General features: G+C 55.6%; 1 protein-coding gene across 1 annotated transcript; it reads right to left on the reverse strand.

Moving 5' to 3' along the window:
* Positions 1-1,056: 1,056 nt before the first annotated feature.
* TRIOBP (TRIO and F-actin binding protein) lies at positions 1,057-27,049 on the reverse strand. The gene is made up of 22 exons (XM_069856184.1): positions 27,005-27,049; positions 25,415-25,645; positions 23,956-24,089; positions 23,449-23,560; positions 22,867-23,122; positions 22,058-22,442; positions 21,134-21,266; positions 19,463-20,797; positions 19,140-19,229; positions 12,140-12,196; positions 11,705-11,773; positions 11,186-11,275; positions 10,254-10,363; positions 9,225-9,783; positions 8,495-8,605; positions 6,336-6,483; positions 5,806-5,917; positions 5,228-5,387; positions 4,391-4,504; positions 4,010-4,096; positions 2,565-2,728; positions 1,057-1,816 (listed from the first exon to the last, which is right to left on the reverse strand). The coding sequence occupies exons 2-21, from the start codon at positions 25,526-25,528 to the stop codon at positions 2,567-2,569; spliced, it is 4,338 nt and encodes a 1,445-aa protein (XP_069712285.1). The 5' UTR covers positions 25,529-25,645; positions 27,005-27,049; the 3' UTR covers positions 1,057-1,816; positions 2,565-2,566.
* Positions 27,050-27,763: the final 714 nt, after the last annotated feature.

The raw sequence follows: 27,763 nt of genomic DNA on the forward strand, positions 1-27,763 counted from the left end.
ACATGCTGTGCAAAGGTGTGCTGCCCTAACCCTCCTGCTTTGCAGCTGCCACCATGTCCTTACACCCTGGTCCCATCCCCGGGTCTTGCAGTACTCCAGCATCCCTGTTGATGCATCCATCACCTCCATCCAAGGTCTTCCTTGACCCTATTCCTTCCCTCCCTGAGGGGAGACCTCATTGCTCTCTACAACTACCTGAAAGGAAGTTGTGGAGAGGAGGGAGCTGGTCTCTTCTCCCAAGTGACAGGGGGCAGGCCAAGAGGGAATGGCCTCAAGCTCCGCCAGGGGAGGTTTAGGCTGAACATTAGGAAAAAATTTTTCACGGAAAGGGTCATTGGGCACTGGCAGAGGCTGCCCAGGGAGGTGGTGGACTCACCTTCCCTGGAAGTGTTTAAGGGACGTGTGGACAAGGTGCTGAGGGACATGGTTTAGTATTTGATAGGAATAGTTGGACTCGATGATCTGGTGGGTCTTTTCCAACCTGGTGATTCTATGATTCTACTGCTTGTCCTTTTCAGATCATCCAGCATCCAGCCCTTTCCAGGACTGCCAGCACCCTCTCTGCATAACAACAGCTCACACACATCCCAGTCTACACTGGGGTGGGGCTGAATGAGGAGCAGTTACCCACAGGTAGTCCTGCCAAAAAAAGTAATGTTTCATCCCAAAACAAGAGGAGAAAACCATTTGATCTCCCCCAGAATCTATAGGTAACAGTTTACTCTGCAAGCAATTTGCAGTGCCATCTGCCTCCCCCTCCATTTACTAATGCAGCCCAGGCTCAGCTCTGCCTCTGTCAGGCTGAAGGTCCACATGGAATTTTCGAAGTGGTGTGGTGAAGCAGATTATTTCCCCCCCTAAACCCAAAGGTGTAGCAGACAGCCGGATAATGGCACTGCAGGGCTCCTCTCACTCTCCGTCCAGAGGCTGTGCGTCCTCCACTGCTTTCCCTCCCTAAATCCAGAGGGAGAGAAGCAATGGGTCAGGATGCCCCAAAATCACACAGGAACCTGGAAAAATTACATCCCACCATCGCCACACTGAGTTAGGGACACATTTTTCTCAGCAAAAGGGGAAGATTTTATTAATTTAAAAGTTGGAGGGCGCAGCAGAACAGCAGCAACCACCTTGGAGGGGTAGTGGGTTGGCAGGTGCAGTAGCAGCCTCACAGCTCCTCTTCCCCATAACGGAGACACCCTGTGGCTCTGGGCTCCTTCCAATTTGGGTTCTTGAAGAAACCAAAGGGAAGTCATGGAGAGAGCTTGATCATGTGGACTTTTGCCACAATCTCCTCTTTCAAAAGTCCCAGGCAAGCATGTCCATGGCCAGCTGCCCCGGCGGCTCCCTCCTATGGCTTGCGTGTCCTCTCTGCAGGTCCCTGGGGGTGGTATGGGGTTGGGGAGCCACCTGTCCCAGGGGGTCTGTGAAGAACATTTGGAAGGGAGGGAATACGTGCCAAAGGTGTGGCCAGGAACAATGGGGCTGGGGAGGGGCAGAAAACCAGATCCTCCTCAGGTTATAAAATGCTGGTGGTGTAATAAAAGGTTTCCCCCTCTTCTTCCCCTTCTTCCTGGGGGAAAAAATTCCTCTATAAAATATAATTTTCACATATAAAATCCTGAAGAAGGTGCATGTAAGGAGCCAGTCCAAACAATGTGCTCAGGTAGGAAGGTGGAGGGAGTTCATCAAAAAAGCTTTGGGAGGGGAGTGACGAGGTTGGGGGGCGGTGGGATTCCTCACCAAGGCGACAACTTCCCCAAAAGTGAGGGACAGAGCGAATACAAAACAAGAACAGATAAACAAACGAAGAGCAGACCTAGAGATGGAGAAAAACGGAAAAGGTTTAGAAAGACTCCACTGAGTGCAGAAACGCTGTCCCTTCTGCTCCCCAGGAGATGGCTGTCTGGTGACTTGCTACAAGCCCACTCAACTCAGCACTGCTCAGTGCTCACCAGAAAGTGTCGGTGGAACTGAGTGACCCCCAACCCCGGTGACCATGGCATCCAAGCAAGAAGCAGAAGTGCTCTGGACAATGGGACACTCTCCATCCCATCAACCTGCTTCCCTCCCCAGCCATGGCAGGAATGGCCCATGGGCAAGCATGGAAGGAGGGCTGAGTCTAGTCAAGGCTGCTTTGATACAGACCCAACATTTCTGCACTGTAATAGAGAAACCACTTCAAAGGAGAAAGCAGCAGGAACATCAGCTATGTAGGTCATGTACAATGGCCCCCATGCTGTCACCCAAGCTGCAGGGTGAAGGCCAGCACGTGGCCGGCTCCCACCTCCAGCCTGGTTGAGCAGTGCTTGGTGCTGGCTACAGAAGCATCAAGAGCAGCAAGGCAAGAAGGGGTCTAGGGACTTCAGGGGAATGTCATGGATTCTTTCCTCCCTCCCAGGGGTGCAGAACAAGAGGTTGCAAGAAGCAGAGAAGAGAGAGTTTAAATTTCAGCACTAGGCAGACCAGGAGGAACCAGCAGCTTCCATCCCTCTGTCAAAGCAGAGCAGCCAGTCTCAGCAACCTGCACCTGAAGGGGATGTCACGGTCCACCCTCCAGTGCTCACCGTTACTCGCTGATGCTGTTGCACAGCGACTCCTTCTCCTGCAGAGCTGCCATGGCCAGGCGCAGGTGCTCCTTCAGCTGCTCAATCTCTCTTTCTGAGCGCACCTTAATGTGATTCAGCTCTGCGTAGACATCCTGATATTTCCCTGAGGCAAATCTTTTATCCTGCCAGAGAAGGGAGAGGTGTCAAGAGATTTTAGGGCTGATATTAAGGACAAAGGGGCAAGGAAAGCCCAGCAGGGGAAGGGCCAGAAGGTGAGGAGGGGAGAGCCAGCCCTGTATTTGAAGCCCATCCTAACCCAGGCCACACGGAAAGCATTTCAAAGAGCATGCAGGTGGCGCTTCCCACACCCCAGGCCAGAGAGAGAAGCAAGAGTTGCTGGTCCCACAGCAGCAGGGATCTGTGGCATCAGATTGAGGAGGTGATACCGGCTCTACCATGGCTCATGTGGATTTAGGCCAGATACGTGGGAAAAATAAAATCCACCAGAGACACAAGCCACTGAAAGGGTTGGTCCCAGCCATTTATACGGCATAAAGCTTAAACCATGAAGTTATAAACTCCTGGAGCACCACAGACTCTCAAAGCTGCTTTCAGGTTACCCTTTGGCAGCGGGGTTCGAAAATTCCTCTGACGGAGCTGCTGCCAGTGGAGGGAGCAGCACACCCAGCAACGGTGCCCAAAGAAACACATCAACTAGGCGACATGGAAGGTGGCTGGGGAAGCAGAGCGCTGGGCAAGCTTCATGCCTGGGAAAGAAGAGCTCCTGGCTCATCTCCTCTCATATATATACACGTCTGGGGAAAGCAGCACCCACGTCCCCATGGCATTTCCCTTGTACAAGATAAGTCTACACCAGCCTGCGCTGTTCATAGCACATGGCTGCTACGTGCTTGAGAATGAGCAGGGATGAGGAATGCAGACGACAAGAGGGTTTGACTGAGCATCCCATCAAATCCCATCCCGAGGAGCGGCTGAGAGAGCTGGGGTTGTTTAGCCGGGAGAAGAGGAGGCTGAGGGGAGACCTCATTGCACTCTACAACTACCTGAAAGGAGGTTGTAGAGAGGAGGGTGCTGGCCTCTTCTCCCAAGCGACAGGGGACAGGACAAGAGGGAATGGCCTCAAGCTCCACCAGGGGAGGTTTAGGCTGGACATTAGGAAAAAATTCTTCACAGAAAGGGTCATTGGGCACTGGAACAGGCTGCCCAGGGAGGTGGTTGAGTCACCTTCCCTGGAGGTGTTTAAGGCATGGGTGGACGAGGTGCTAAGGGGCATGGTTTAGTGTTTGATAGGAATGGTTGGACTCGATGATCCGGTGGGTCTCTTCCAACCTGGTCATTCTATGATTCTATGAAACCCAGCTGAACTCTGCTGACAGGCAGCCACGGGGCTCCTTTCCCCCCCGCTCCTGCCGCTTTCCCAATGGCTCACAGAAAACACCAACCTTTTGCACCATCTGCAGCTCCTCCCGGAGGCACTGCACCTCTTTCTTTAGGTACTGGAGCTCATTCTCCTTCACCCGCAGCAGCACCTGGTCCAGGGAGGGAGAAGAGGAACCAGAGGTGACTCAAGAGCCACTGCCTTGGAAAGGCCAGTGGGCTGCGGCGCAAGCGCTGCAGTGAAAAAGGAAGGAAGGGCCAGGAGGGCTGGGGCAGGAAGCAGCTCGAGCACCCCAGGAGAGCAGCGGAGGGGAAGCTTGCGCACCTCCTTCCTGCAGCGGCCCCGCTGCTCCATCCGGCAACCTCCTCCCACCAAATCCAAGCCAAAATTGCCACAAGGAGGAGACCCTGGCACAGGATGGGGCAGCCTGGGGGCGTCGCCATACCTCCAGCTCACAGGAGCTCCGCTCGTTGTTGTGCGCAGAGCGGTCCCCAGAGCTGCGTGAAGAAATAAAGCTGCGCAGTTTCCCAATCTCATCCGAGAGGCGAGTCTGCAGCTCCTGTGGGCAAAACCAAAAGTTGTCAGAGTAGCCACGGCTGCTGTCCTGACCCCTCCATCTTCAAGCCAGCCCTGCCCCAGCTTAGAGACCTCCTTGTAACCCGCTGCAAGGGCAGCTCCAACAACTGGCAGCAAAGAATACAGGCTGAAAGAACTGAGCTTGTTCAGCCTAGAGAAGGGAAGGCTGCAGGGAGACCTTGTAGAAGCCTTCCAGTACTTAAAGGGAAACAAGGAAGATTGGAAGGGGCTGGGGGGATAGAATGAAGGGTAACAGTTTTAAGCTGAAAGAGGGCAAATTTACATTAGATAATATCAGGGAAAAAGTTTTTACTGTGAAGGTGGTGAGGCACTGGCACAAGTTGCCCAGGGAAGCTGTGGATGTCCCATCCATGGAGGTGTTCAAGGCCAGGTTGGATAGGGCCTGGAGCAACCTGATCCAGTGGGAGGTGTCCCTGCCCATGGCAGCAGGGCTGGAACTGCAAGACCTTTATGGTCCCTTCCAACCCAACCCATTCTATGATTCCAATACACCTAACATATTTAACGCTACGGTTAAGGCAGACCAATCTAAAGCCTCTAACTCTGAAATAGTTTTCTTTCTGGTGATAAAATCTCAGAAGGGAAGAAATATGAACAAATAGGGGAGTTTAAACAGAAGGAATGTGCTGTGCAAGGGAGGAATGCGCTTCATGGTCTCTGCTGGCAGGGAAAGCCCCTCTCTTGCCTGGTTTTTCCTGAGGAGCTCCTTCCCCTCCTGCTGACAGCGCTGCAGAGTCAGCTCCCGCTCCTCTGCCTTCTGGGTGAGCTCCCCGATTTCCAGGCACTTTTGGGAATACTGCTCAGAAAGCACCTGCAGCTCCCGCTTCAAGGAATCCACGTCCAACCTGCCAAAGAGACAGCAGCTCATTGCTGCCCTGCAATCCTGGCCACAGGCAGCCTGTGCCCAAATCAGTCACTGGCACAAAATAATGTCCCCTGTGGACCACGGCTTCAGTTTCCACCCTCCCAGATATGAGCTTGGTGCTTCTAGGAGCTTCAAGCCATGCAGAAGTGGAAGAGCTTTCTGTAAAGAAAATAGAAAGAAGAAACTACAGGGAAAAGGGAGGTGCTATAGGGAAAATCGCCAAGCAGGGGAAAAAACTCCCTTCCCTGCAGCTCCAGCAGCCTTGGCAGTCACTGTTGGGCACTCACTGGCCCCACGGAGGGACCTCTGGAGGTGGCAGAGGGACAGCTGGGGCCATGGCCACAGATGGGCTGCAGAGACACCAGCACAGGGTGGCAGCGGGGAAGGTGGTTTCTTACTGGTGCTGCTTCTGGAGGGCATCTGAGATCGAGCTGCACTGCTGGAAGCTTCGTGTCCTGCCCAGCTCCTTATTCATCTCCTCCCGGTGGGCCTTCTTCAGTGCCTCAATGGCTGTGGAGGAGGACAACGGGAGATGGGGGATCAGACTGTGCCAGCTCTGGCATATCTGGGGGAAACCAAGTCAGGGAACCTGTCAATCTCTTGTCAATACAGGTGCCCAGACCTGTCTTTGCAGGTTTCCCCTCTATCCCTACTGCCCTTGGGGCACACCCCACCTTCTCCACACCCCAGGATCATCCTGATGCACCATATGCTGCCAAGGAGATAAACACAGGGCCGCGTGGGAGTTCCCCTCCCTACCACCTCTGCCAATCCTGCCTGGCTACAAGAAGGTGCTGAGCATCAGCTTCACAATAAGGTCAGCAGTGTAGCTCCAGATGATTGGGATGATTGGTTTCTCTCAAGAGACATTTCGGAGAGCTAAGAGGGAACCACTTGAAAGAGGGCATGGCTTGGTGTCCGCTCCTACCTGCTGCCGTCGCCGCAGCCTCCTCTGCCAGGAGCCGCTCCTTCTCATGCCGCAGCCGCTCCAGCTCCCGCTGGTGGTGCCTCTGGAGCTCGTCCATCACTTGCTGGTGGGACAACTCCATCTCAGCCAGGCTGCGCTCGCAGGCCTCCTGCCGTGCCAGGGAAAGGAAGGGTGAGGAACTCAGGTCCAAGGCATGCAGGGGCTCAGCCCACAACAGGTACCTGGTCAGATTGACGTTTGGCTTTGCAAACCTCACCCCGGTCCATGACCATTTTGAATGAAACAAGACCACTTCAGAAGGAAAAAACTATGCTGGGAAAGTGAGGTGGCACTTTTATCACAGAACACAACCATCTGACAGGGCCATGCATCTTGAAAAGCCCCACATGCCTTTCAGAGAGAGAAATGTTCCTCTTGCTCTTCTTAAAACTGAAGGAGCAAGACATGAACATTTGTCTCGGGCCAAGAGCTGGGAATAAAGCACCCAGCATCCCAGCCCAGACCCCTCACCAGGCTGCACTGCCCTGATGAAGGAGATCAAGACCAGGAACAAACATCTTGATATCTGCCTTTTAAATGAAGCAGCTTCCCCTGGAATCAATGAAAACTGAGCCTCTTCTCCTGAAAAGTGACACCCTGCACTGCCCTGTGGCCTGATGGAGGCTGCCAAAAAGCCCTCCCCAAAGGTCAGGGATCCTCCTCACACAGCTCAACCTACTTTCTCATGGCCCTGAGGCCAAGGGGATGGTTCTTCCAACACCAAGCGCTGTGGTTAACTGGTATTACCGCAAAGTAAGCACTTCCCACCTCAGAGCTACACCTCCACTCTCCCTGCAGATCCTGACAGCACTGCCCCAAGCCCTTTGGAAAGGACTTGTTACCACCAAACTGTGCCAGAGTATTATTTTATAAAGCCAAGGTCTCTAAGATACCAGCAAGGAGGCAAGAAGCCACCGTGTCCCCCAACAGTCTCTTGTCATCCCATTCCTTCCACTGGTACTAAGGCAAAGACTGATATAAAGGGTTCTGCAATACATTGTGGGAATGCAAGTCTTCGCTGGCTCCTCCTCCCTACTGATAAGGGGAAGCTGTGAAGCTTCACAGACGAATGGAAGGAGAAGAAAAGGTGAGGGATCAATTTGTGATCTGCCTATGGGCTGGCTGCGAACCTCAGCAGACTGAGAGAGAATGAGCCCTTGGGGAAAGGCCAAGTTCGGCCTCAAATGTGAAACACTGGCTTTTCGAGCCAAGTTATTAGGAAGATAAGGTGCCACTCCTCCCCATTCCTTTTGCTTTTTTTGACCATAAAGAGGCCTGTGAGCTGTAAATATTAAATCAAGATGACAGAGCAACTGGTAACTGGCTGGGCTGGGTGCCACAGGACTCATGGGTTTCCTTCTCTCGGCTAGGTACAGCCAAATTGCTGCAATGGGCTTCACCAGCCCCAATTCCACCCCCTCTTCCTCCCCACTATCTTTCAACACGTATGGCACATCCTGAAATCCGCACAGCATGGTGGAACGGCAGCCTCCCCCCAGGAAATCCCTGCGGGATGTGACCTTGCTTGCTTTGGATGAGTTTGTGGCAGGGGAAATAAATAAACAAAGAGAAGTGAGAGGCTGAAGCCTGAGCAAACTCTGCTTTGCAGCTTTCTCATGTGCCTCCCAGCAAAGGAACAAGCTGTGCTGTCAAAGTGACCTTCAGAGCTCGAGTGGCTCTGGCAGGGCCGGGAGCTCCCTAGGGCCTGACGGACTGCTTTAACAAGGGATTTGGGAGTCTGGGTTAGCAAGAAACGCACGTGGCAAGCTGCAAACCACCACGGAATGTGCAGGCAGCTCGGCAGAAAGCTGCTGACCCATTCCTGAGACAGGGATGGCTCACCCCCACAGGCCCAGCATCGTGCCCATGCACAAAGCAGGGCACAGATCCTGCACCTCCCCCCTAACTCTCCTCCTCATCATTTATACTCTGGCCCCTTTAAGGCCAGGCAACATGTCCCAGCCTTTATGTAATTAATATTGATTATAAGCAGGCCCAGTTAGGGTCACCGTGGCAATCCAATGATTAGCGATACCTGCCCAGCAATGAGCAGAGTCCTGGCATTTCCCACATCAGGGCTGGGAGTGACCCCAGTGTCCTATGTCTGGCACCTGGCTCACCTGTGAGATGTACCCCCGGGGCACATGGCCACCTCCCTGGGACTTCACCACCTCCTGAAGGCTCTCATTCTGGGCCCGGCAGGACTCAAGCTGTGCCCGCAGCGACTGGATCTGTGCCAGAGAAGGGAGAAAGATGCTCTGGTAGGGGTGGAAAACGCCACAGCCCAACCAACGCACCACATCTGAATCCCAGGCTTAGGAATGGGGAGGACCATGCACAACCAAAAGAGATGTCTGCTTCTTACGGGAACACCAGCCTGCGAAGGGACCAAATCAGCAAAGTCAGCCCCAGCTTGATAAGCTGGGGGAGACAAGGAGACACATCCCAACTTCCAGAGGTGGATTTGGGTTGGAGGAAACCACCACCACTGCATGCATAGCTGGGACAACAGACAAACACATGGCTCCTTTCAAGGGCTGGCAGGTGAAGCGCTTACAGGCTTGGGAACTGCTAGGGAAGAGAGGCTGCAGATGTGCTCCCAAGAAATACAGACTCCACACCAGCAGTGCCACCAACTAGCTTATCGTGGACCAAAATGTGGCTTGGGGAACCTCTCCAGGCATGTAGGAGTTGCAAAGCTCCTATGTACTCAAGAGTTGCCAAACGGAGCCAGAAAGAATGAACATCTCCCTGTACTGCTGCCTTGCTCTTTTGCAGAGCTTCCTGCAGCCGGGCACCATGCTAAGGGGTGAAGAGAATCACAGCTTTAGAGAGGAAGAATGTTCTTACCTCCTTTTTCAGTGCCTCGTTGGTGTCTCCACGGACCCCCTTGCTCTGGTTCAGCAGTGCTGACAAGGGCACCCGGTGCGTGTCCTTCAAGGGCAGGCGTTCCAGCTCCAGCCATTTCTTCTCAATCTCCTCATTCAGCCGAACCCGCTGGTCCTCTGAAAGCGGGACAGTGGGGAGGTCCTGCTCCTGTGCCTTGCGGGAAGAGTCCCCTGCCAGGCCATCACTATTTGAGACCCTGCCGTCAGGGGTCTCGAACCATTTCCGCCTCTCCTCCGAACGGACGGCCAGATCCCGCTCTAACTCCTCATGCTTGGGAGTTCGGTCAGAGATTCTCAAGCTCCCTCTTGTCCTCTGTGGGGACCCTTGATTACCAGGGTCCTGCGGCAAGGGAGACAGTTCCACGTAGTCAAAGGCATGGCGCTGCCCGTCCGCCTTCCAGTGACTGCCCTTCAAGTTCCCCTCGGAGCCTGAGCCTGGTCGCTGCTGCTCCTCTGTCCGGAGCGAGCTCTTTTGAGAGATGCAGTTACGGAAGGAGTTCTCCTTATCGCAATCAGAGAGCCTGCAAGCAGAGTGGTGGCTGCTGAAGGAGAGGTGCTGCACAGGAAGGGATGCCAGCAGAGGCATCACCCGCTGCTGAAGGCTCAGCCCTCAGTCAACCCAAACTTACAAAACCCCACAGTGAATGCAGAACTGGGTATGTAGCATCACATCCCTTGGGGAAATTGAGTCCTCCACAGGGCAGGGAGGATTCGTCCCCAATTCCAGCTACACCAGCAGCAAAACTTGGCTAAACGAATGTGGTGAGGCAAAAAGCTAGTGTGCAAGCGGGAGCCACCAGACTCTTAACCCTGCCAGCGGCTGGTGTCTCCAGGCTACACTCAGGGGAAGAGGAGGGGAGAGGGACGGCTGGATGGGCAGGGCTGATCCAGAAGTGGCTGGATTTCCAGAAGGACCTTCCTGATCCCTGCCTGCTAGGGGAGGGAGGCAGTGAGATGGGGAAGAGGCAAAGCAACGCAGGGTAGCTCTTACTTAGTGACATCTGGAGCGCTGACCGGGCGCACATTCTTCCTCAGGGCCTCAATCCAGTTGCGCCGGATGCCTGAGGTCATCGCTGACAGGGTGAAGACAGCATCCTTCGTCTGCAGCAGAGGCAACGGAGGCTCTCAGTGCCTGGCAGATGGTGCAGGTGGCTCCCACTCACACCTTTATACCTCTGAGCACCCACTTGTATGCGTGATGGGCAGTGCTAGAGAGGCCATGTGCTGTCTCAAAGTCTCCCATGCTCTTGCAGTCAGGTGGAGGAGTGGGAGTGGAGACATGCTCTTTGTGGGAAAGCCCATTCCCTGTGAGACCAGCTCCAAGCAAGGGCAAAAGAAACTTTGCCAGCACATTCAGTCAAACCTGAGCTGATGCTATCTAGTCATGCACGTGTTGGGAGCCAGGCACCAGTGCTGAGGTACAGAAGGGACCCAGATCACAAAGTGCCTGAACCTGCACACCCGCTGGGTTTTGCGCTGCCTCAGAAGCCACCTTCCACTGCTACAGCAAGTAACCAAGGACAGCATTGTGCTGGGGCCAGATCCAGGGTACAGATTGTTACACAGAGCATGGTCAGCCAGGCTATGCTGAGATCTGCTGTGCTTACCACTCCCTCTCCAGAGCTCCAGGGAAGCTGCCTTGGCCAGTGGGTCAAGTAAACACTCCTGGTGTTTAGCTTGGCTCCTGGGCTGCCTCCAGCATGGCCATTGGCCAGCCCTGCAAAACCTCCTCCTTCCTTTGTGGGCAGGCAGCAGTTGTGTCCCTGAGCATTGCCACCCTCGTGCCACCAACCAGCCATGCTAGGCCACCATGCCAGTGCAAGGCTTGCATGGCTTCCCTCTCGGCAAGGGGAGGGAGCATGCATTCGCACCTCACGTCCCTTGGTGCTGCTGCTCTGTGTCCACGCCCTGCCAGACACTCACGTGTATCTGGAAGCCGTAGTTGCGCTGCACCGCAAACTCAGTGACATCCGTGCAGGAGCGGAGGTCGATTTCTCCATCGAGGTCATCAGCCTGCAAGCACAGCCAACCGCTAGGACTTCAGCGCAAACCTGACTTTGAAAAAGCCTGGCACCCTAACCAAAATGCAGGCCACCCCACGGCCCCCCAGGAGCCAGTCAACTCCCTGGCACAGCATGGCCTCCTTTAACCTGAGGTACAGCCAGCATCACGGATGGAGAGCATCAGAGATGCCCAGCCACAGATCTAGACCTTCTCCTCACCTCCCACCATTGACAGCCCCCTCAGGCTTTGCCATCCCACTTTCAGACACCCATCCTCTTCATCACCCCTTGACAAAGAGCAGCTTCCATCTCCAGCACCTTTCAGGAGGAGAGGATGCTGCTGCTTCTGCTGGGAGCATGCGGGTCATGCCAGGGCTGTGATCCTTTCTCCCCTGGCCAGAAAGGAAAAAAGGGCTGGACAAAGGCTGGCCGTGCTTACCTCCTCTGCGTTCGAGTCTCGGTAATACCTCAGGCTCGAGTCAGTCAGCACAAACCAATGTTTCTTCCACTGCAGGTGCATCGGGCAGGGGGAGGGAAGGGAAAAGACAGGAGGGAAATGGACAGGCAGTTACCAGGGGAAGCATAGGAACAGGGAGGGATGCTCTGCACCGCGACCTCTCAGCCTCCTCTTTCCCCTCCTCCACGTCCCTTCCAGCTGCCCCTTGCGCCCCTGAGCTGGGAGAGGGGTGCTGTGTGAACGTCTGCGCCCACACATAGAGCGAGGCACCTCCACCAAAGGCTTCTCCCTGCCTTTCCCAGCGGGAGCGAACTTAGTGAACGAGGGGAAAGAAAATCACTGGGGGACCTCTAGCACCAGAGCCTGGGGGTAAAGGTAGGGGCTGGGGGAAGAGGCAGACCCCTGCCTCAGGCTCACCTCTCCCGGCTCGTCCAGGATGGACATCCATCCCTTCTTGAAATTGAGGAGATCCGGCTAGAGAGGAAAGGACAAAACAGGATTATTGTCTGGGACCGATCCACAAAAGGGTTTTTCATGCCAGGGGGTGGAAGGCAAGTCCCCAGCAGCAGAACAACAAGTGGGAATAGCCTGGCATTGCTTTTAGGGAACCCATGGGGGTGTAAAACCTGGTGGTGAAGGAGGACTGGATTTAGCTCTCAGCGGCAGGCATTCCTGTAAGAGGAAGCGGGAGATAAGGGGAGAGGTTTGGAAAAAAAAAAATAAAAGGAAAATATGCAGCAGGGAGGTTTCCACAAAGTGCCTCAAAGGTATTTATTCAGAGAGGAGGAGGCAGGGGCATTGAGAGTGGGCAGACAGGAGTGCTGCACTGCCACCAGTAGGACTTGGCTTGGAGACAGAGGCAAAGTCACAAAGAACCAGACACGCCTTGTCCAAACCCCGGCCGTCTGTGCCTCAGAGTTATGCCCCTCCGGTAAGTTCACCACCGAGCATTTATTAAAGACGCGAGTAGCTCTCTACAAAATAGCCCTCACCACAAATGTACAGGAGCCGATTCAACAGCTGTGAAAACACTGTTGCCGTGCCCCAGGGTAGAGATAAAATCAGTCACAACCAGCACTCAATCAGAGATTCGACCCCCTCCAAGATTTAATTCTTTCTGAGATTCTGGGGGCTCCTTTCTTACTTAGCTCTTTAAGCTCCTTGGCCTCGGCCACAGCTAACGAAGATGAGGATGAACAGTTTCACACAGATCACCCTGTGCTAGAAAGAAATCTTCCCCAGCTCCCCACCTCCTCCTAACCTCACAGCACCTGTGCGGCATCCCAACCAGTTTATCTCCTTCTAAAGGAGAGCTGACTCAGTGGAACCACTGTCTCTGGCTCAGCTAAACAGGCTTGAGCTGGTCCTCCTCCCAAACCAGCTGGCTCTGGAGAAGTTGCACCACCAAATAGCTCAGCTCAATGCCTCCTGTCCCCAGGAAGCCAGAGTTTGCTTTCTTCTGCAGCTGAACCAGGCTGGAGAGGTGACGGTGGCAGAGATGGACCTCCCAGCAGTCTGCACCAGACCTGTCAGCATCAGGGAAGCCACCAGATGTTCCCAAGTGCCACAAGCTCAAGCTGGCAAGAAGCGGTGGCTCAGCAAGCCAGCAGCCACTCTGCACCCTTGAAACAAGCCCGGCAGCTGGCCACAGCTGCCCAGCAAGCCCAGCTCCCTTGTTGCACAGTCAGTCTGAGCCTTCTCCTGCTTTCACCTCCCCGAGCTGCTGCTCTTGGGTTACACCCAAGGTTAGGGGACAGCGAGAGTCGAGTATGTGCCGCCCACCCTGGCGCTCTGGCTATTGGTTCGAGCAGGCACAGGGAGTCCCGCCAAGGGGAGTGTCACCGGCTGCTACAGCTTCAGTCCTGGCCAGAAACATCCAACTGTGGCTCCAAGCCGCCCGGGAAGGAAAGGAAACCATAGTGAAAGGGCACAGGGGACTCCCATACTTCATCTCCTGCCAAGGCAACGGGCGCTGACAGTGGCTGGGTGACAAAGGGGACACATGCATCCCCATCCCTTTGGACCCAGATGTCCCACCAGCCCCGCCGCTGCCCTGAAGAAATGCTCCAAAAATTAATTCCTTCCCCATGGCAGCAGCTCCACCCTTTTTCCCGTTATCCCTTCCAATCCAGTGACTTCAGCTCCGGCTCCAAACTGGGAGCGGCAGGAGGGAAGGAAAGGAGGTGAAACGTCAAAGCACAACCTCCCCCGCTCCGAGGACACACGTGCATTCAGCAGAAGAGAGCAGGGCAGGCTCCACGGAGGCAGAAAAGCAATATAGGGAGAGAAGGAATGACCGGACTCATAGCTGGGGTTGTCTTACAGACAGGTCAGCTGGGTCTTGTCTTACTGATGATTTACAATCCCAGAGCATTAAGTGCCAAAATAAAGAACATTAATGGAATATACGCTGCTGGGAAAACCAGCACAAAGTCTTGCCAGAACCGCTGACCCCGATGCAGTGCTGGGGCCATAAAATACCCCCAGAGGACTTCTCCCAAGGGGATGAATGCACAAGGCTCCTGTTTTCTCCATGAGCCCTGTTTTGCCTGCCACCTTGAGATGTGGAGCCACAGCTCTGGAATTGGCTTTGAATTATTCTCGTTGAATAGCTGAGGGGCCAGTAGTATAAACGGAGGAATCAGTTGATGCACAAAGAGCTTAAAGCCACTCTTCTCCTCCTCACAACCAAATCCAGGTTCCTCATCTAGCATTAAAGGAATCAGGATACTGGGAGAGAAGAGAGCAGGGTTCAAACCAAACCCCTCTCCAGAGGAAACGGCCTGGCAGTGGGAGGAGGAAACGTCCAGGAAAGCTGAACCACTGGGAAAGATCCGGAGATGCAAGGATGTGGCAGGAAGCATCCTTGGAAAAATGTACAGCCTTGCAGCACAACTCAGGGCTGTGCATAGCGAGGCTTCGGCTTGGGAAGTGGCAGCAGCGATTTTGCCTGGTTGAATCCATATCCCCCAGAGTTGTTTGTTCAGCCCCACAGCTGGCCAGGCACTGGAGAGGGTCCCTAGCAGCCAGGGACACGGGTGGCCATCCTTCGGGTGACCATCTGGAAGGACAAGCTTACAGCAGCAGGTTAAGGAGAGGCAGCTGCCTGCTCTGGCTGAAGAAGGGCTACAGGGGAGGTGATAACAGCTTGCAAGTATCTGAAGAATGTAAACACCAAAGAAGGAAAGGGGACAGGGTGAGGGCGAAGAAATGGCTGGTACTGAGGCACTGGGATGAAGAAGCAGAGGAGAAGAGTCTGTGGCAGGCTGAGAAAGCTCGGTGTCTGAGGGGAAAGATGGGACAGCCAGGTGTGCTCCTTCCATTGCGTCTGCCATTGCTGTGCCTCCCACTCTTCCTGCTCCCAAAAGCTCCTCAGGACCACAGGAGCACCGCTTCCTCTCACCTCTGAGAGATGGCGCGAGGGGCTCTCAGCTGCCCAGCAAGCACAATGTCTCCTCTCCTCCAAAAAGGGAACCTGCTCCACAAGGCGTGGGCCCCAGGCCAAAACACAAAGCAAAACAACTCCAGCTCAGTTGGGTGGAAATAAAAACTGCTCCCAGGCTGGAAGCACACATGCGGCTCCCAAATCTATACGTACTGCAAAAGTGAGGAGGCGACAGGCTCTCCCTTTCCCACCATCCCCGTGCGAAACGCCGGCGGGCACAGCCTGGGCTGTCACCTCCATTACCGCACTGTGCTCAACAGCCTTCCTCTCAGGCTGGCAGACGTCGGCACCGAGGAAGACTCGCCTCAGGGGTGGGACGCTCCCTGCCCGAAACCGCATCTGGTTCCCACAGGAGCTCCCCGTGCCCAGGGGGATGTGGATTTCACATCAGCGTGGTCATCAGTGTGGTGAGCTTGGCAGGGCTCAGCCCAGTCCAAGCTTGCGTGCCGTGTCACCGATGTCTATTTGGATGGGGTGGGGCCCACTGCTAATGAAGCCAGCAGCCACGGGGAGCCCTGCGCGGCATCCCCAGCAGTGATAGGGAAGGGAGGCAAAGCCACGGGGAGCCCAAAGAGGAGCCTGGCAGTGATAGGAAAGGGAGGCAAAGACACAGGGAGCCCTGAAGAAGTGCCTAGCAGTGACAGAAAGGTGCGGCAAAGCCATGGGAGCCCTGGAGGGGACCCCAGTAGTGATGGGGAAGAGAAGCAAAGCCACAGGAGCCCTGGAGAGGAGCCTGGCAGTGGTAGTGAAGGAAGGCAAAGCCACGGGCAGCCTAGAGAAGAACCTGGCAGTGATAGAACAGGGAGGCAAAGCCACGGGGAGCCTAGAGAAGAACCTGGCAGTGATAGAACAGGGAGGCAAAGCCACGGGGAGCCTAGAGAAGAGCCTGGCAGTAATGGGACAGGGAGGCAAAGCCACCGGGAGCCTAGAGAAGAGCCTGGCAGCGATGGGGCATGGAGGCAAAGCCACAGGGAGCCTAGAGAAGAGCCTGGCAGTGATGGGACAGGGAGGCAAAGCCACAGGAAGCCTAGAGAAGAGCCTGGCGGCGATGGGACAGGGAGGCAAAGCCATGGGGAGCCGCGGTGATGGGACATGGAGGCAAAGCCATGGGGAGCCTAGAGAAGAGCCTGGCAGCGACAGGACAGGGAGGCAAAGCCCTGGGGAGCCTAGAGAAGAGCCTGGCAGTGATGGGACAGGGAGGCAAAGCCACGGGGAGCCTAGAGAAGAGCCTGGCGGCGATGGGGCACGGAGGCAAAGCCATGGGCAGCCTAGAGAAGAGCCTGGAGGCAATGGGACAGGGAGACAAGGAGTCACCGAGCCTCCCCCACCGCCCGGGACCGCGCAGAGGGAGTCTCGGGGGAGCCGGGGCGGTCGGAGGAGGATTCCACTCCCAACCCCCGTGTCCGATCCCCACTCACCGTCATGGCGAGGCCGGTGCGGGGCCGGGCGGTGGCAGCCAGGGCGGCTTCAGCAGCCGGGCGGCTCGGGCAGCCCCACCATGACCGCTCCCCGCCCGCCTTTCCCCGCCCCGCTCCTCTGAATTTACAAAAAAAAAAAAAAGGAAAGGAAAGAAAAGAAAAGGAGGGGAAAAAAAAAAAAAAAAAAACAACCACCAAACTTCTCTTTCCTCCCCCCTAAACTTCCTGGGAGGGCCCCGAGCCGCCAATGGCAGCCGCAGCCCCGCCCGCGATGCTGCGGGAGCCGGGCGGGCAAAGTTGAAAGGGCCGGGCCGGGAGGAGGAGAGGGAGCTGAGGGGACACCTTGTGCTCCCACAGCTGCCAGGGCCGGCATCTTCTCCCAAGGCGCAAGGGATGGGATGAGAGGGAAGGGGCTCAAGCCGCACCGAAGGGTGTTCAGATAGAATCATAGAATCACCAGGTTGGAAAAGACCCACAGGATCATCGAGTCCAACCATTCCCATCAATCACTAAACCATGCCCCTCAGCGCCTTGTCCACCCGTCCCTTAAACACCTCCAGGGAAGGGGACTCAACCACCTCCCTGGGCAGCCTGTTCCAGCGCCCAATGACCCTTTCCAAGAAAAAATTTTTCCTATTGTCCAGCCTGAACCACCCCTGGCGGAGCTTGAGGTCATTCCCTCACGTCCTGTCTTGTGTCACTTGGGAGAAGAGGCCAGCACCCTCCTCTCCACAACCTCCTTTCAGGTAGTTGTAGAGAGCAATGAGGTCTCCCCTCAGCCTCCTCTTCTCCAGGCTAAACAACCCCAGTTCCCTCAGCCACTCCTCGTAAGACTTGTTCTCCAGCCCCCTCACCAGCTTTGTTGCTCTTCTCTGGACTCGCTCCAGAGCCTCAACATCCTTCTTGTGGTGAGGGGCCCAGAACTGAACACAGGATTCGAGCAGCGGTCTCACCAGTGCCGAGTACAGAGGGAGAATAACCTCCCTGGACCTGCTAGTCACGCCGTTTCTGAAACAAGCCAAGATGCCATTGGCCTTCTTGGCCACCTGGGCACGCTGATTGTATATTAAGAATAATTTCTTTGCTGGCAGAGCAGGGAAGCACTGGGACAGGCTGCCCAAGGAAGTAGTGGTGGAGTCACCATCCCTGGAGGAGTTCAAAAAACATGTAGATGGAAGCGCTTTGGGACATGGTTAAGTAGGCAAGGTGGTTGGTAGGCTGGCAGTTGGATTGGATGATAGAATGGTTTGGGTTGGAAGGGATCTTAAAGATCATCCATTCCCAACCCCCCTGCCATGGGCAGGGACACCTCAGGTTGCTCAAAGCCTCATCCAACCTGGCCTTGAACACCTCCAGGGATGGGGCAGCCACAGCTTCCCTGGGCAACCTGAGCCAGTGCCTCACCACACTCACAGAAAAAAAATTTCCTAATTTCTAGCCTAAATCTCCCCGCTTTCAGCTTAAAACCATTCTCTCTTGCGACATCCCTACTCTCCATGACAAAACTCCTTCCCCAACTTTCTTGTAGGCCCCTTTAAGTACTAGAAGCCTTCTATCTTTTCCAGCCTTAGTGATTCTATGATTTTTTTTCTGGCAAGGATTGATTTTAAGCAATCCTGACAAGCGTGTGCACTCAGCAGGGTCCTCACCTTCTCTCCTGAAGCTGCTTGGTTTTATCCTCCCCTCCCCAAAATGAACACCCAAAGCAATGATTTGCCATGTTGGCAGAGGTTGTAGCAGGTCCAGAGGGGGCTGCTGGTAGCCTCAGAAAGCCAGGCGACATTGGGAAGGGGAATTGCGAGAGGCAGTTCCAAAGAGGGCTGCACACCACAGAATGCCAGGCTCTGCTGCATGATTAATTCTAAAGTGATGTGTCTTGCCACAAGCCAAAGCAAGGTGCCTGCCCCAAAGCTCAGCACCAAAGAAACGTGGGATAGGTGGGGTGAACAAGGGCCAGCTGTGCAGGGGAAGCTTAGGGCTTTGGGATCCCCTCCATCCTGGGGCAGGAAGGGACATCACCACTTTCAAATGTCAGGTTGCGATCCCCCTGCCCGGCTGCAGTTTGTCCTTCTATAAAACCTAAAGCCAGGCCCTAGGCAGGGGACGACTTGGCCAAGATGACTGACACGCATGGAGGTGATGGATGCAGGGACACAGCTGGAGCTGCCAGCTACATGGGCTCCCAGGGCACTTTCTGCAGCACCCCAAAGCAGCTCTCGAGCCATTTTTGGTATCCCAGGAACACCAACACAATTGACTGTACTATCTTTCACGCCACTAAAGCCTGCTTCATCCCTGTAAAACCTTCAGTGCCATCTTATCACTGGGCAACAATAAAGGGAAGGAAACTGATGCCTCAGTTTCCCCACCTGAGAAATGGATGAAGGACAAAAGGTAGTGGGGTATTAGTGAGTGTGGTGCCCAGGAGGTCATGGGACGTCCACATTATGCTAAGCCTGCTCAGACTGAGCACTGGAGACCCAGGTGCTGCCTATGCTGACCTCTGGGAAAGGGAAGTTGACCTTCCACACCATTCCCAGGGCCTGACCCCTACCTTTTTGCGCTTCTCACTGGCATTCGAGTGCAGCTGAGTGCCTCCCGAGGAGCTGCTTTGTGGTGGGACGGTGCCTCCACCCAGCTGGGACTGTAAGGACAGAAAGCAGGGGCTGAAGCCACGGGGGTTTAATCCTTACCATGGTTTCCCAGATCCCTCCCTTCCTCCCAGTCCCAGGCAGGCAGCATGGCTCCTCTGGAGAAGCAGGGGATCCAGGAAAGCTAGGGTGTGTAAAATTGCAACCCAGGGCACCCACCCGCTCCGTGCTTGCCAGTTTTATGCCTAGCAGGCTCCCCATCATCTCTGGCTCCTTCTCTACTCACATGATAAATGAGAAGCCCCTGGTTCTCCCAGTCACTTTCCAATGGCTTTTCTGGGTTGTTTGTGTCTCGGGTGTGCTCAGGACTCTTCCAGTCATCCTTGAGCTGCTCTGTTGGACTTTCTGGCCTTTTCCAGCTGTCATCAGGCCGTAGTCTTACATCAAGACATCTAGCGGGGCTTTTCCAGTCCCTTTCCAACTGGTGCATCACATTTGCACGGCACATGGGCTTCTCTTGGCGCTTCCAGTCCTTCTCCCATGCCTGCACTTGGTGGGCATCTCCCCGACCCCTCCAGTCCTGCTCCAGTGGTCGTGTTGGGCTCATTGGGCGCAGGGGCTTGCCTCGGCCTTTGCAGTCACTGTCAGCAGCCTTGCCGGGGTGGGAGGGCGGCAGCTTTTCTTGGAGGCTCTGCCAGCTGCATTCAGATTCAGATGGCCTCCCAGGACCCCTGAGGTGCAATGGCTCCCCCGGCTTCACCTGTTGCCTCTCTGCCCCCTGCACCAGGCTGGGAGGTGATATCTCCTTTTGGCTTCTCCATGTGCTCTCTGTATGTCTCCTGGGACTGATGGACTGTGATGATGATGAGCTCTCCTTTTGGCTTCTCCATGTGCTCTCTGTACGTCTTCCAGGACTGAGGGACCGTGGCGGTGATGAGATCTCCTTTTGGCTTCTCCACGTGCTCTCTGTACGTCTTCCAGGACTGAGGGACCGTGGCGGTGATGAGATCTCCTTTTGGCTTCTCCATGTGCTCTCTGTACGTCTCCCGGGACTGAGGGACCGCAGTGGCGATGAGATCTCCTTCTGGCTTCTCAAAGTGCTCTCCGTATGTTTCCCAGGACTGAGGGACCGCGGCAGTGGTGAGATCTCCTTTTGGCTTCTCCACGTGCTCTCCGTATGTTTCCCAGGACTGAGGGACCGCGGCAGTGGCCCTGCCTGGCTCAACCCGATGTTACTCGAGCCCTTCCCAAGGCCCATGGGGTACAGGGAATCTCCTCGGTTCTTCCTCTCTGGGGCTTGCCTTGTACCCCTAGCCTGCCCAGTGGCTTGGCCCCTCTCTGAGTTTGGTGGGCGGGTGGGCTCCCCTTGGCTCCTCCAGCTTTTCTCTGAGTGCCAGGGAGGACTCATGGGCTGCCCTGTCCTCCTCTCTGACCGGCAGGCTGGGCTTGCAGAGTGTGGGCTCCGTCTGCCTCTCTCCAGCAGCCAGCTGGGGCTGGCAGGGCACAGGGGGTCCCCGTGGTTCCTGCTGGACTTTTCGGGGTGCCGAGCTGGGCTAGGGGAACGCAGGGACTCCCTGGGGTCTTTGCTGCGTTGCTCGAGGTTCCAGGAGAGCCGCTGACCCTAGGGACACAGGGGAATGAGAGAAAAACCCGTACATGCCAGTGAGTGGGAACAAGATGGGATTAGGGCTAGGAGACAGCTTGGATAAATAATTCCCCAGGCAGCAATTGCATTCCCATGCATGGAGAGAGGACTATTAGAATTAAAGGGTGAAAGAGCTGCTGCTATTTAAGAGCTAAGTGTCCCAGTCCACAGCAGGGGTAGGGCTGAGGACAGAGGGAAAGGAGAGCAGAGGAATCGAAGAGAAACACATAGCAGAAAGAGGAAAATGTGGCACGGAAAACCAACTCAGCTCGGGGAGTTGAGATGGGGTCCTGCCATGCAGCCAAGCCTCACCTCCCTGGGCAGGCTAGGGCTGGACTGTCTGCGAACTAGGCAGCCTTTGCTGGGTGGCACTGGGGTCTTGCCATCGAGCCGGTCCACACGGCCCTCCTCCAGTGCCTGGAAGGCCTCCAAGGTCTCAGATTTCCTGCAGGCACACACAGTTCGTTCAGCTGCTGCCAGGCTCAGCTTGAAGAGAGAGCTCCTGCGGACTCTGCTGCACCTAAGCCTGACTCCGCAGACCTCCCAGACACCATGTGCACTGTAGTCCCTCCCCATTCCCATCGCTTCAACCACCCCAGCTTGCATGTCCTACTGCCTCACCCATGACTTCTTCACGCTTTTCCTTAGGCTTTCCTCCATGTGGTCTTTCACATCACACCCACCTGCCCAGGATGCTTCCCTGGTCCCCACTTGTGTCCTCTCCTGCTCTGTGCCACCAACACTGGAGACACTCTCTCTCCTCAAGCCAATCAGCACCAGGTAATTCTTAGCATCCCCAGTCCTTTCCTGAGTGGCTCCTACAGTGGATTCTGGATCCGTGGGAGCCACTGGTGCTAGGAGGAGGGAACTACCTCTTTCCTTCCCCCTTTCTGTGGCTGCCCTGCACTGCAGTACGTCCTGCAGCTTCCAGGAGATGACTCTGAGGATGAGGAGGGTGGCCTGCTCCCACCGCTTCCAGTGGTGCAGCTTCACTCCACCTTTCCAAGGGCCTCAGCTGCCTGTGTGCTGCAGTGGGGGAGCCCCACATGCTGGGTGGCACTGAGCCTAAACCCAATCCTTGCTTTACGGGAAATTCAAGCATGCCTGAAAGCTGAGCTTTACCATCTACTCCTGCTTTCTCCCTGAGGGACGGTGATCCAGAGGTGGGAGCCCACTGACAGCATAGAGGGAGCAACCCCCCACCCCTGACAATCGTGGAGATCCATTGCTTCTTACCTGCGTTCAGAACCAAATATCCTCTCCACCTCCACCCGGCCGGGGCTGAGCGTGCGGGAGCTGCAGCGGTCGACAGCATCCCGCTGGCCGAGGCGCTTGGGCTTGGGCAGGTCCGCCAGCACCGTGTACTCCTGCCTCTCCAGCCCGTGTCGCCCCTCCGTGCCCCCACCACCAGGGTGCCTGTGATGCTCCTGAACCCGGGAACCGGTGAAATGCCCGCTGCCAACCGCTGGGTTGCTGCGGACTGGTGAGGACGCGGCAGTGGCACGCGGTGGGGTGGACGCCCAGGGAGGGTCAGTTTTCTGGCGCTCCAGGGAGAAATAGCCACTCTCTATGCGGTGCTTTGGCCAGCTCTCCTTGGGTTTCTGGCTGGCAGGACGGTGCTCTGGGACGGGGAGAAGGCCATTACTGGGGGAAGCATGAGCAATGCGGGATGCCACCACGTCCACGGCAAAGCAGGTCTTCGGAGGAGAGCTAGAAATGGTCCAGGAGGGCAGAGATAAAACCTAGACTCCCCCCAGGTGGGGTGGGAGCACTGGGACACAGCATCACAAGCAGAGGGCACACCAAACCATGCAGACAGAGAATACCCGGGAGACCCACAGTTCATGGTCAGCACACATATCTCATGGACTCTGGGCCTCATCCCATTCACATGGTGCCAACAGAGGTGTTGAATGCCTCCTGGAACTAGAACTTGGTAAGGAGATGCTAAATCTAAATAGAAATCTGCTGTGAACTTCAGAGAACCCCGGGTTGAAAGCAAGCCAGAAGAACTACGATCTCCCATGGGAGCAAACCAAGTGTACCTGCTTTCAGTGGGCGGATTTCGTCCCTAAAGCCCTGAGTCTCAGTTCTCACCCAGGATCCAGAGGGAATGGGCTGAGCCCACCTGGGTCTGTCTGCCTGTGGGGCTTGTGGCCGCACCTCCTCCTTGTGGCCCATGTAGCTCATCATGTCTCGCTTGCCCGATCCCAAAGTGTTGTCCCACAACCAGGTCATTTCTCCCTCCTGGGAGACAAGATAGGGCAGATCTCTGCAAGTGGGACCTGTAGCTTTTGTGGGCTGGAAGAAGGTAAAAACATATATAAGAAGTTACAGCCTGTTCAGCCCAAAACTGCTGGTAAAAAGGAACCAGCATAAAATAAGCCCAGCCCAACAGCAATGGGCATGGCAAGAAACAACATTGGAAAGTCCACATGGGGGAATTCAAGAGCAAATGTCATGTGCTCTTTATGGAGAGAGCCTCCTTTGTGGCGACTAAGGGTCTCAGCTGATCCCCCCCTTGCGTCTCACAACCTTCTGAATGTGCCTGTTGGAAGTGGCACTGAAGGGCCAGGGTGGCTGAGGAGACCAAAATAACCCAAACCACGAGAGATTCCCCATCTCACCCTGGCAAGCGCGGAGTTGGCTTCGGCACAGGCGCTGGGGTCGGTGCCAGTTTCTCTGTGCTCACCCTCAGCTCCGGGGCTGAGTGGGGGATATCCCCTGCTCTCGTGCCAGCTGTGGGGCAGGGAGAGAGGACAGCTGGTGATCAGCACAGCCCACAGAGCCCAGGGGAAGGCGGCAGCACTAGCAGCCCAAGCCACACTGTCTCTCTCTTGACCGGATGGGCGGTGGCTGGCAGGGTCCATCCTGGGACCACTAGCCTTGCTCTAGAAGCAGCGACGAGGAAGGAGACTCTTTGGTGGGCCCCTGACCTCTCCTGGGACAGCCAAGAGGAACTCGGTTAGGGGGCATAGCGTGAGGGTGGCTCAAACCATTTTCCCAGGCACTGGTGTGCAAAGCATCAGGGAGAAGGCATCCGATTTCCCCCTGCTTGGCTTCCCACTCCCCCTCCTCCATTCTTCCCACCAAGGGGGCTTGTTGGAGCAGCACAGCTCTCAGCTGGTACTCACCTCTCTGTCTCCTCCACTGGGCCCACGGACACGTACACCTCACACTGAGGGGCTAAAATGTGGAGGGCATCCCAGGGCCCGCTTGGGTCTGCATCGCTGCCAGCATTGCACCCTGTGACATCCACGACATGCTCCTGCGAGGAAAAAGGGGATGTAGTGGTGCCGTCAGCATATTGAGGATGAGGAGGAAGTCTGTCCTTTGGAAGTGCCTGCTTCTTGTACCTCCTCCAACAGCAGCCTGGCCTTCTGAGCTCTTGATGCCAATTCCAACACACCGTTGAGATTTTTCTCCTACTTCAGGGGCCAGAGAGATCCAGCATGCTCTTACTTGATGCTGAATGCTGCAGACATCCCAGAGGCAGCACGTGTTGATGAGGGCTCAGGGAAACTGCTCCTCGCACATCGGCATTGATGCTGCTGGCAGCCACTCTCCCTCCCCACCCGGATAGCCTAAGGAGCAGCTGAAGAGCCAAGAGGGAGAGAGAATTTTGCAGAGAAGGCTGTAGCCCCAGTCCCTGCCTCTCTCTGTCAGGGCTTGCAGGTTTCTCAGCATCCTCTGCAGCCCCGCTACCTCCAGGGCTTATAAGCAGCAGAGGGGGAGGCTTTGTGGAGCCTGCTGTCTGTTCTGCCTTCCCTCCAGCATCTCACCCGTGCTGGGATTCGCTCAGAGGCAATGGCTCTGAACAGATCGCTGGCAAAGGACTGAGGTAACATTAGAGGGCCCAGGGCCAGAGCGAGAGAAGGAGAGGGTGAGAGAGAGAGAGGGAGGCTCATTATTATTTCATCATCCCAGGCAGTCACTCCTGGAGGACGCCAAACAACACGAAACCCTCTGTGAACATGAAACCAGCTGTTGCCCGGTCAGAGGCAGCCAAAGAGTTTGCATGTCCAGCCCTGTGCCAAAGGACCACGTTGGATTCAGGTATTTGGAGCCTAAGGACCCATGAGATTTATCCCTTTCCTGCCCTTCCCTCGAGGAACAACTTGCTGCAGCTGCCCCAGGGACAGCACTCAGCCCTAAGGCACAGCTGGAGGCCACAGGGACATCCACGGGGACCACACTTTAGACGAGGCAGACTGTAAATGCCAGGAGGCATCAAGCAAGGATTAATCCAGGGTGGGTGCCCTGCCCTGCCAGTCCATTCTTCCCTCCTCATAACTTAGCATCTGCGACACCTCTAATTTCCCTTCTAGCATCTCTTGAGCTCCTAGTATCCACTGTCCAGCCTTCCCCTGCTAAGGCGGCTCCCAGCTCAGATCTGCACACAGCTAAATAGTGGATACCCATGCCTGGGAAGACTTACTCCCTCTGCAGCATTCCCCCAAAGATATCTAGAAAGCCCAGCTGACCCTTTGTGTTAGGGATTTCCATCTCTAAAAACGCACAAGGAGTCTCAATGCGGAACAAAGGGGCGTTAATGTAGTATTCATAGCCTCCAGGTGGGATGGAGGACCTCACCTGGAGAGCATGCTGGTGAGCTCCTGCTGCTCGGAAACAGTGCTGGCACAGGCTCTTTGCAAATATGTTGGCTTCAAAGTTCATGCAGGGCACATCAGCTACCAAACCAGACATTGTCGAGGGATGAAGAAGATCTTTGGCTTCTGGGCTGCTGGCAGGGGGCAGCTGGGAGGAAAAGGAGGAAGGAACAGCAGCAGAAGACCAGAGCTTTTGGTTCCCAGCCTCAGGATCCTGTGGAAGCAGGAATGTTACTCTCAGACTGAGGGATGCTACTTTCAGCTGGCAATACTGGAATCAAAGGCCATCCAGGTGCAAGGTCATCAATATGACCCACATAATTATAAATAACAAAGGGTATGTTTGGGCAGGGACCAAGGACTGCACCCTCAGATGACTGCTGACACCCTCCAATTTGGGAGTCTCTGCAAACAGGGGGAATGATGCTCATATCCTGCTATTTTGTTTGAGGGAAGTTTTCTTCCCTCAAGGTCTCTTGAAAGACACAAAGAGGAAACCTTTCTTCTTGACTATGTTGCTCATAAAGAGATAGCTATAAGCAGCTTTGAAAACTTGGAAACCCACCAGGACTTTTCCTAGACTTGATCTCACCAAGATTTCTGAGACCTGCAAGACAGTTGACTGCAAAACTGTGAAGAGCAACAAGCATTTCTAGCACAATGTCTGGGATCCACACTTTGATCCTGGTTCTTCCCAAGCATTTTTGCCCACCATCGCTGTCTCTCCTGCATGGTTTGAGAGCGGGGCATTGGATTTGAGGATGCAATCTGTGCTAGGAGGGCTCCACTTAATTTGTCTGGAGGAGGCACCAACAGAAGGGCAGGAAATCACTGTGGGATGAGTCCGGCATCCCTGATGCGAATGAGCAGCCGACCAAGACTGTTGAAAGACTACAGCCCAAAACAACAAGGACCAACTGCGAACGCCAAGACTAAGCCGAAACTTTCGTTCATCAGCTCAGTCACCGGCGATGCAGCAAGCTGCACTACTGCCCTCCTCACATGGGGCCACATTGTCTTGACTCATTCACAGCAAAAGCCAGACAAGGGCTTGAACGTTCACCTGCCAGGGATGCGACAGGGAACACTCGGACATCAGGCAAATCACAGAATCACTAGGTTGGAAAAGACCCACCGGATCATCGAGTCCAACCATTCCTATCAAACACTAAACCATGCCCCTCAGCATCTCGTCCACCCATCTCTTAAACACCTCCAGGGAAGGTGAATCAACCACCTCCCTGGGCAGCCTCTGCCAGTGCCCAGTGACATTTTCCGTGAAATATTTTTTTCTGCTGTCCAGCCTGAACCTCCCCTGGCGGAGCTTGAGGCCATTCCCCCTCGTCCTGTCCCCTGTCACTTGGGAGAAGAGGCCAGCTCCCTCCTCTCCACAACCTCCTTTCAGGTAGTTGTAGAGAGCAATGAGGTCTCCCCTCAGCCTCCTCTCCTCCAGGCTAAACAACCCCGGCTCCATCAGCCGCTCCCCGTAATCGTCTCCCCCCTCATCCCTTGGGTCCTACCACGGGGATCACGCCCGCCCAGCGCTCCCAGTGCCCCCCAGTCCCCGCAGTACCTGAGCCTCCCCACGGCTCCCAGCGCCGGCCGCCCGCCGCGCTCCCCTCAACGAACCCGCCCGGCACCGCCCCCCCCCCCCCGCCATTGGCCGCCGCGGCGCCCCCCGAGCGGCGGGAGGGCGAGTGTCCCCGCGGGAGGGACAGCGACCGGCGGGGGGAGGGGCACGGGCGCACCGGGGTTGGGGGGGAAGGGACCGCGAAGGCCGCCCGGTGCCAACCCCCCTCCCACGGGCAGCGACACCTGCCACCGGATCAGGCTGCTCACAGCCCCATCCAGCCTGGCCTTAAACACCTCCGGGGATGGGGCAGCCACAGCTTCCCGGGGCAACCTGTGCCAGGGCCTCACCGCCCTCAGCATGAAGAAATTCCTCCTTATGTTTACCCCTCTCCAGTTTATACCCGTTGCCCCAAGTCCTGTCACTACAAGCCTGTGTAAACAGCCCCTCCCCGGTTTTCTTGTAGTCCCTTCAGGTACTGGAAGGTCGCTATAAGATCTCGTCAGAGCCTTCTCTTCTCCAGGATGAACAACCCCAACTCTCTCAGCCTGTTCTCATACGGGAGGTGCTCCAGCCCTTGGATCATCCTTGTAGCCCTCCTCTGGACCCATTCCTACAGCTCCATATCCTTCTTGTGCTGAGGATTCCAGAAATGGACACAACACTCCAGATGAGATCTCACAAGCGAGGAATAGAGGGGCAGAATCACTTCCCTCAACCTGCTGGCCACGCTTCTTTGGATGCAGCCCAGGATGCAGTTGG

Source organism: Phaenicophaeus curvirostris, chromosome 1 (assembly GCF_032191515.1).
Source record: "Phaenicophaeus curvirostris isolate KB17595 chromosome 1, BPBGC_Pcur_1.0, whole genome shotgun sequence".
In the NCBI taxonomy this organism is placed as follows: domain Eukaryota; kingdom Metazoa; phylum Chordata; class Aves; order Cuculiformes; family Cuculidae; genus Phaenicophaeus; species Phaenicophaeus curvirostris.

Coding starts and splice junctions, on each gene's coding strand:
- TRIOBP (XM_069856184.1), bottom strand. CDS start 25,528: ATGTCTGGTTTGGTAGCTGATGTGCCCTGCATGAACTTTGAAGCCAAC. Junction 20,798..21,133: donor GCCCTAGCCTGCCCAGGGAG/GTGAGGCTTGGC, acceptor CTGTGTCCCTAG/GGTCAGCGGCTCTCCTGGAA. Junction 5,388..5,805: donor GCCCTCCAGAAGCAGCACCA/GTAAGAAACCAC, acceptor TCTCTTTGGCAG/GTTGGACGTGGATTCCTTGA.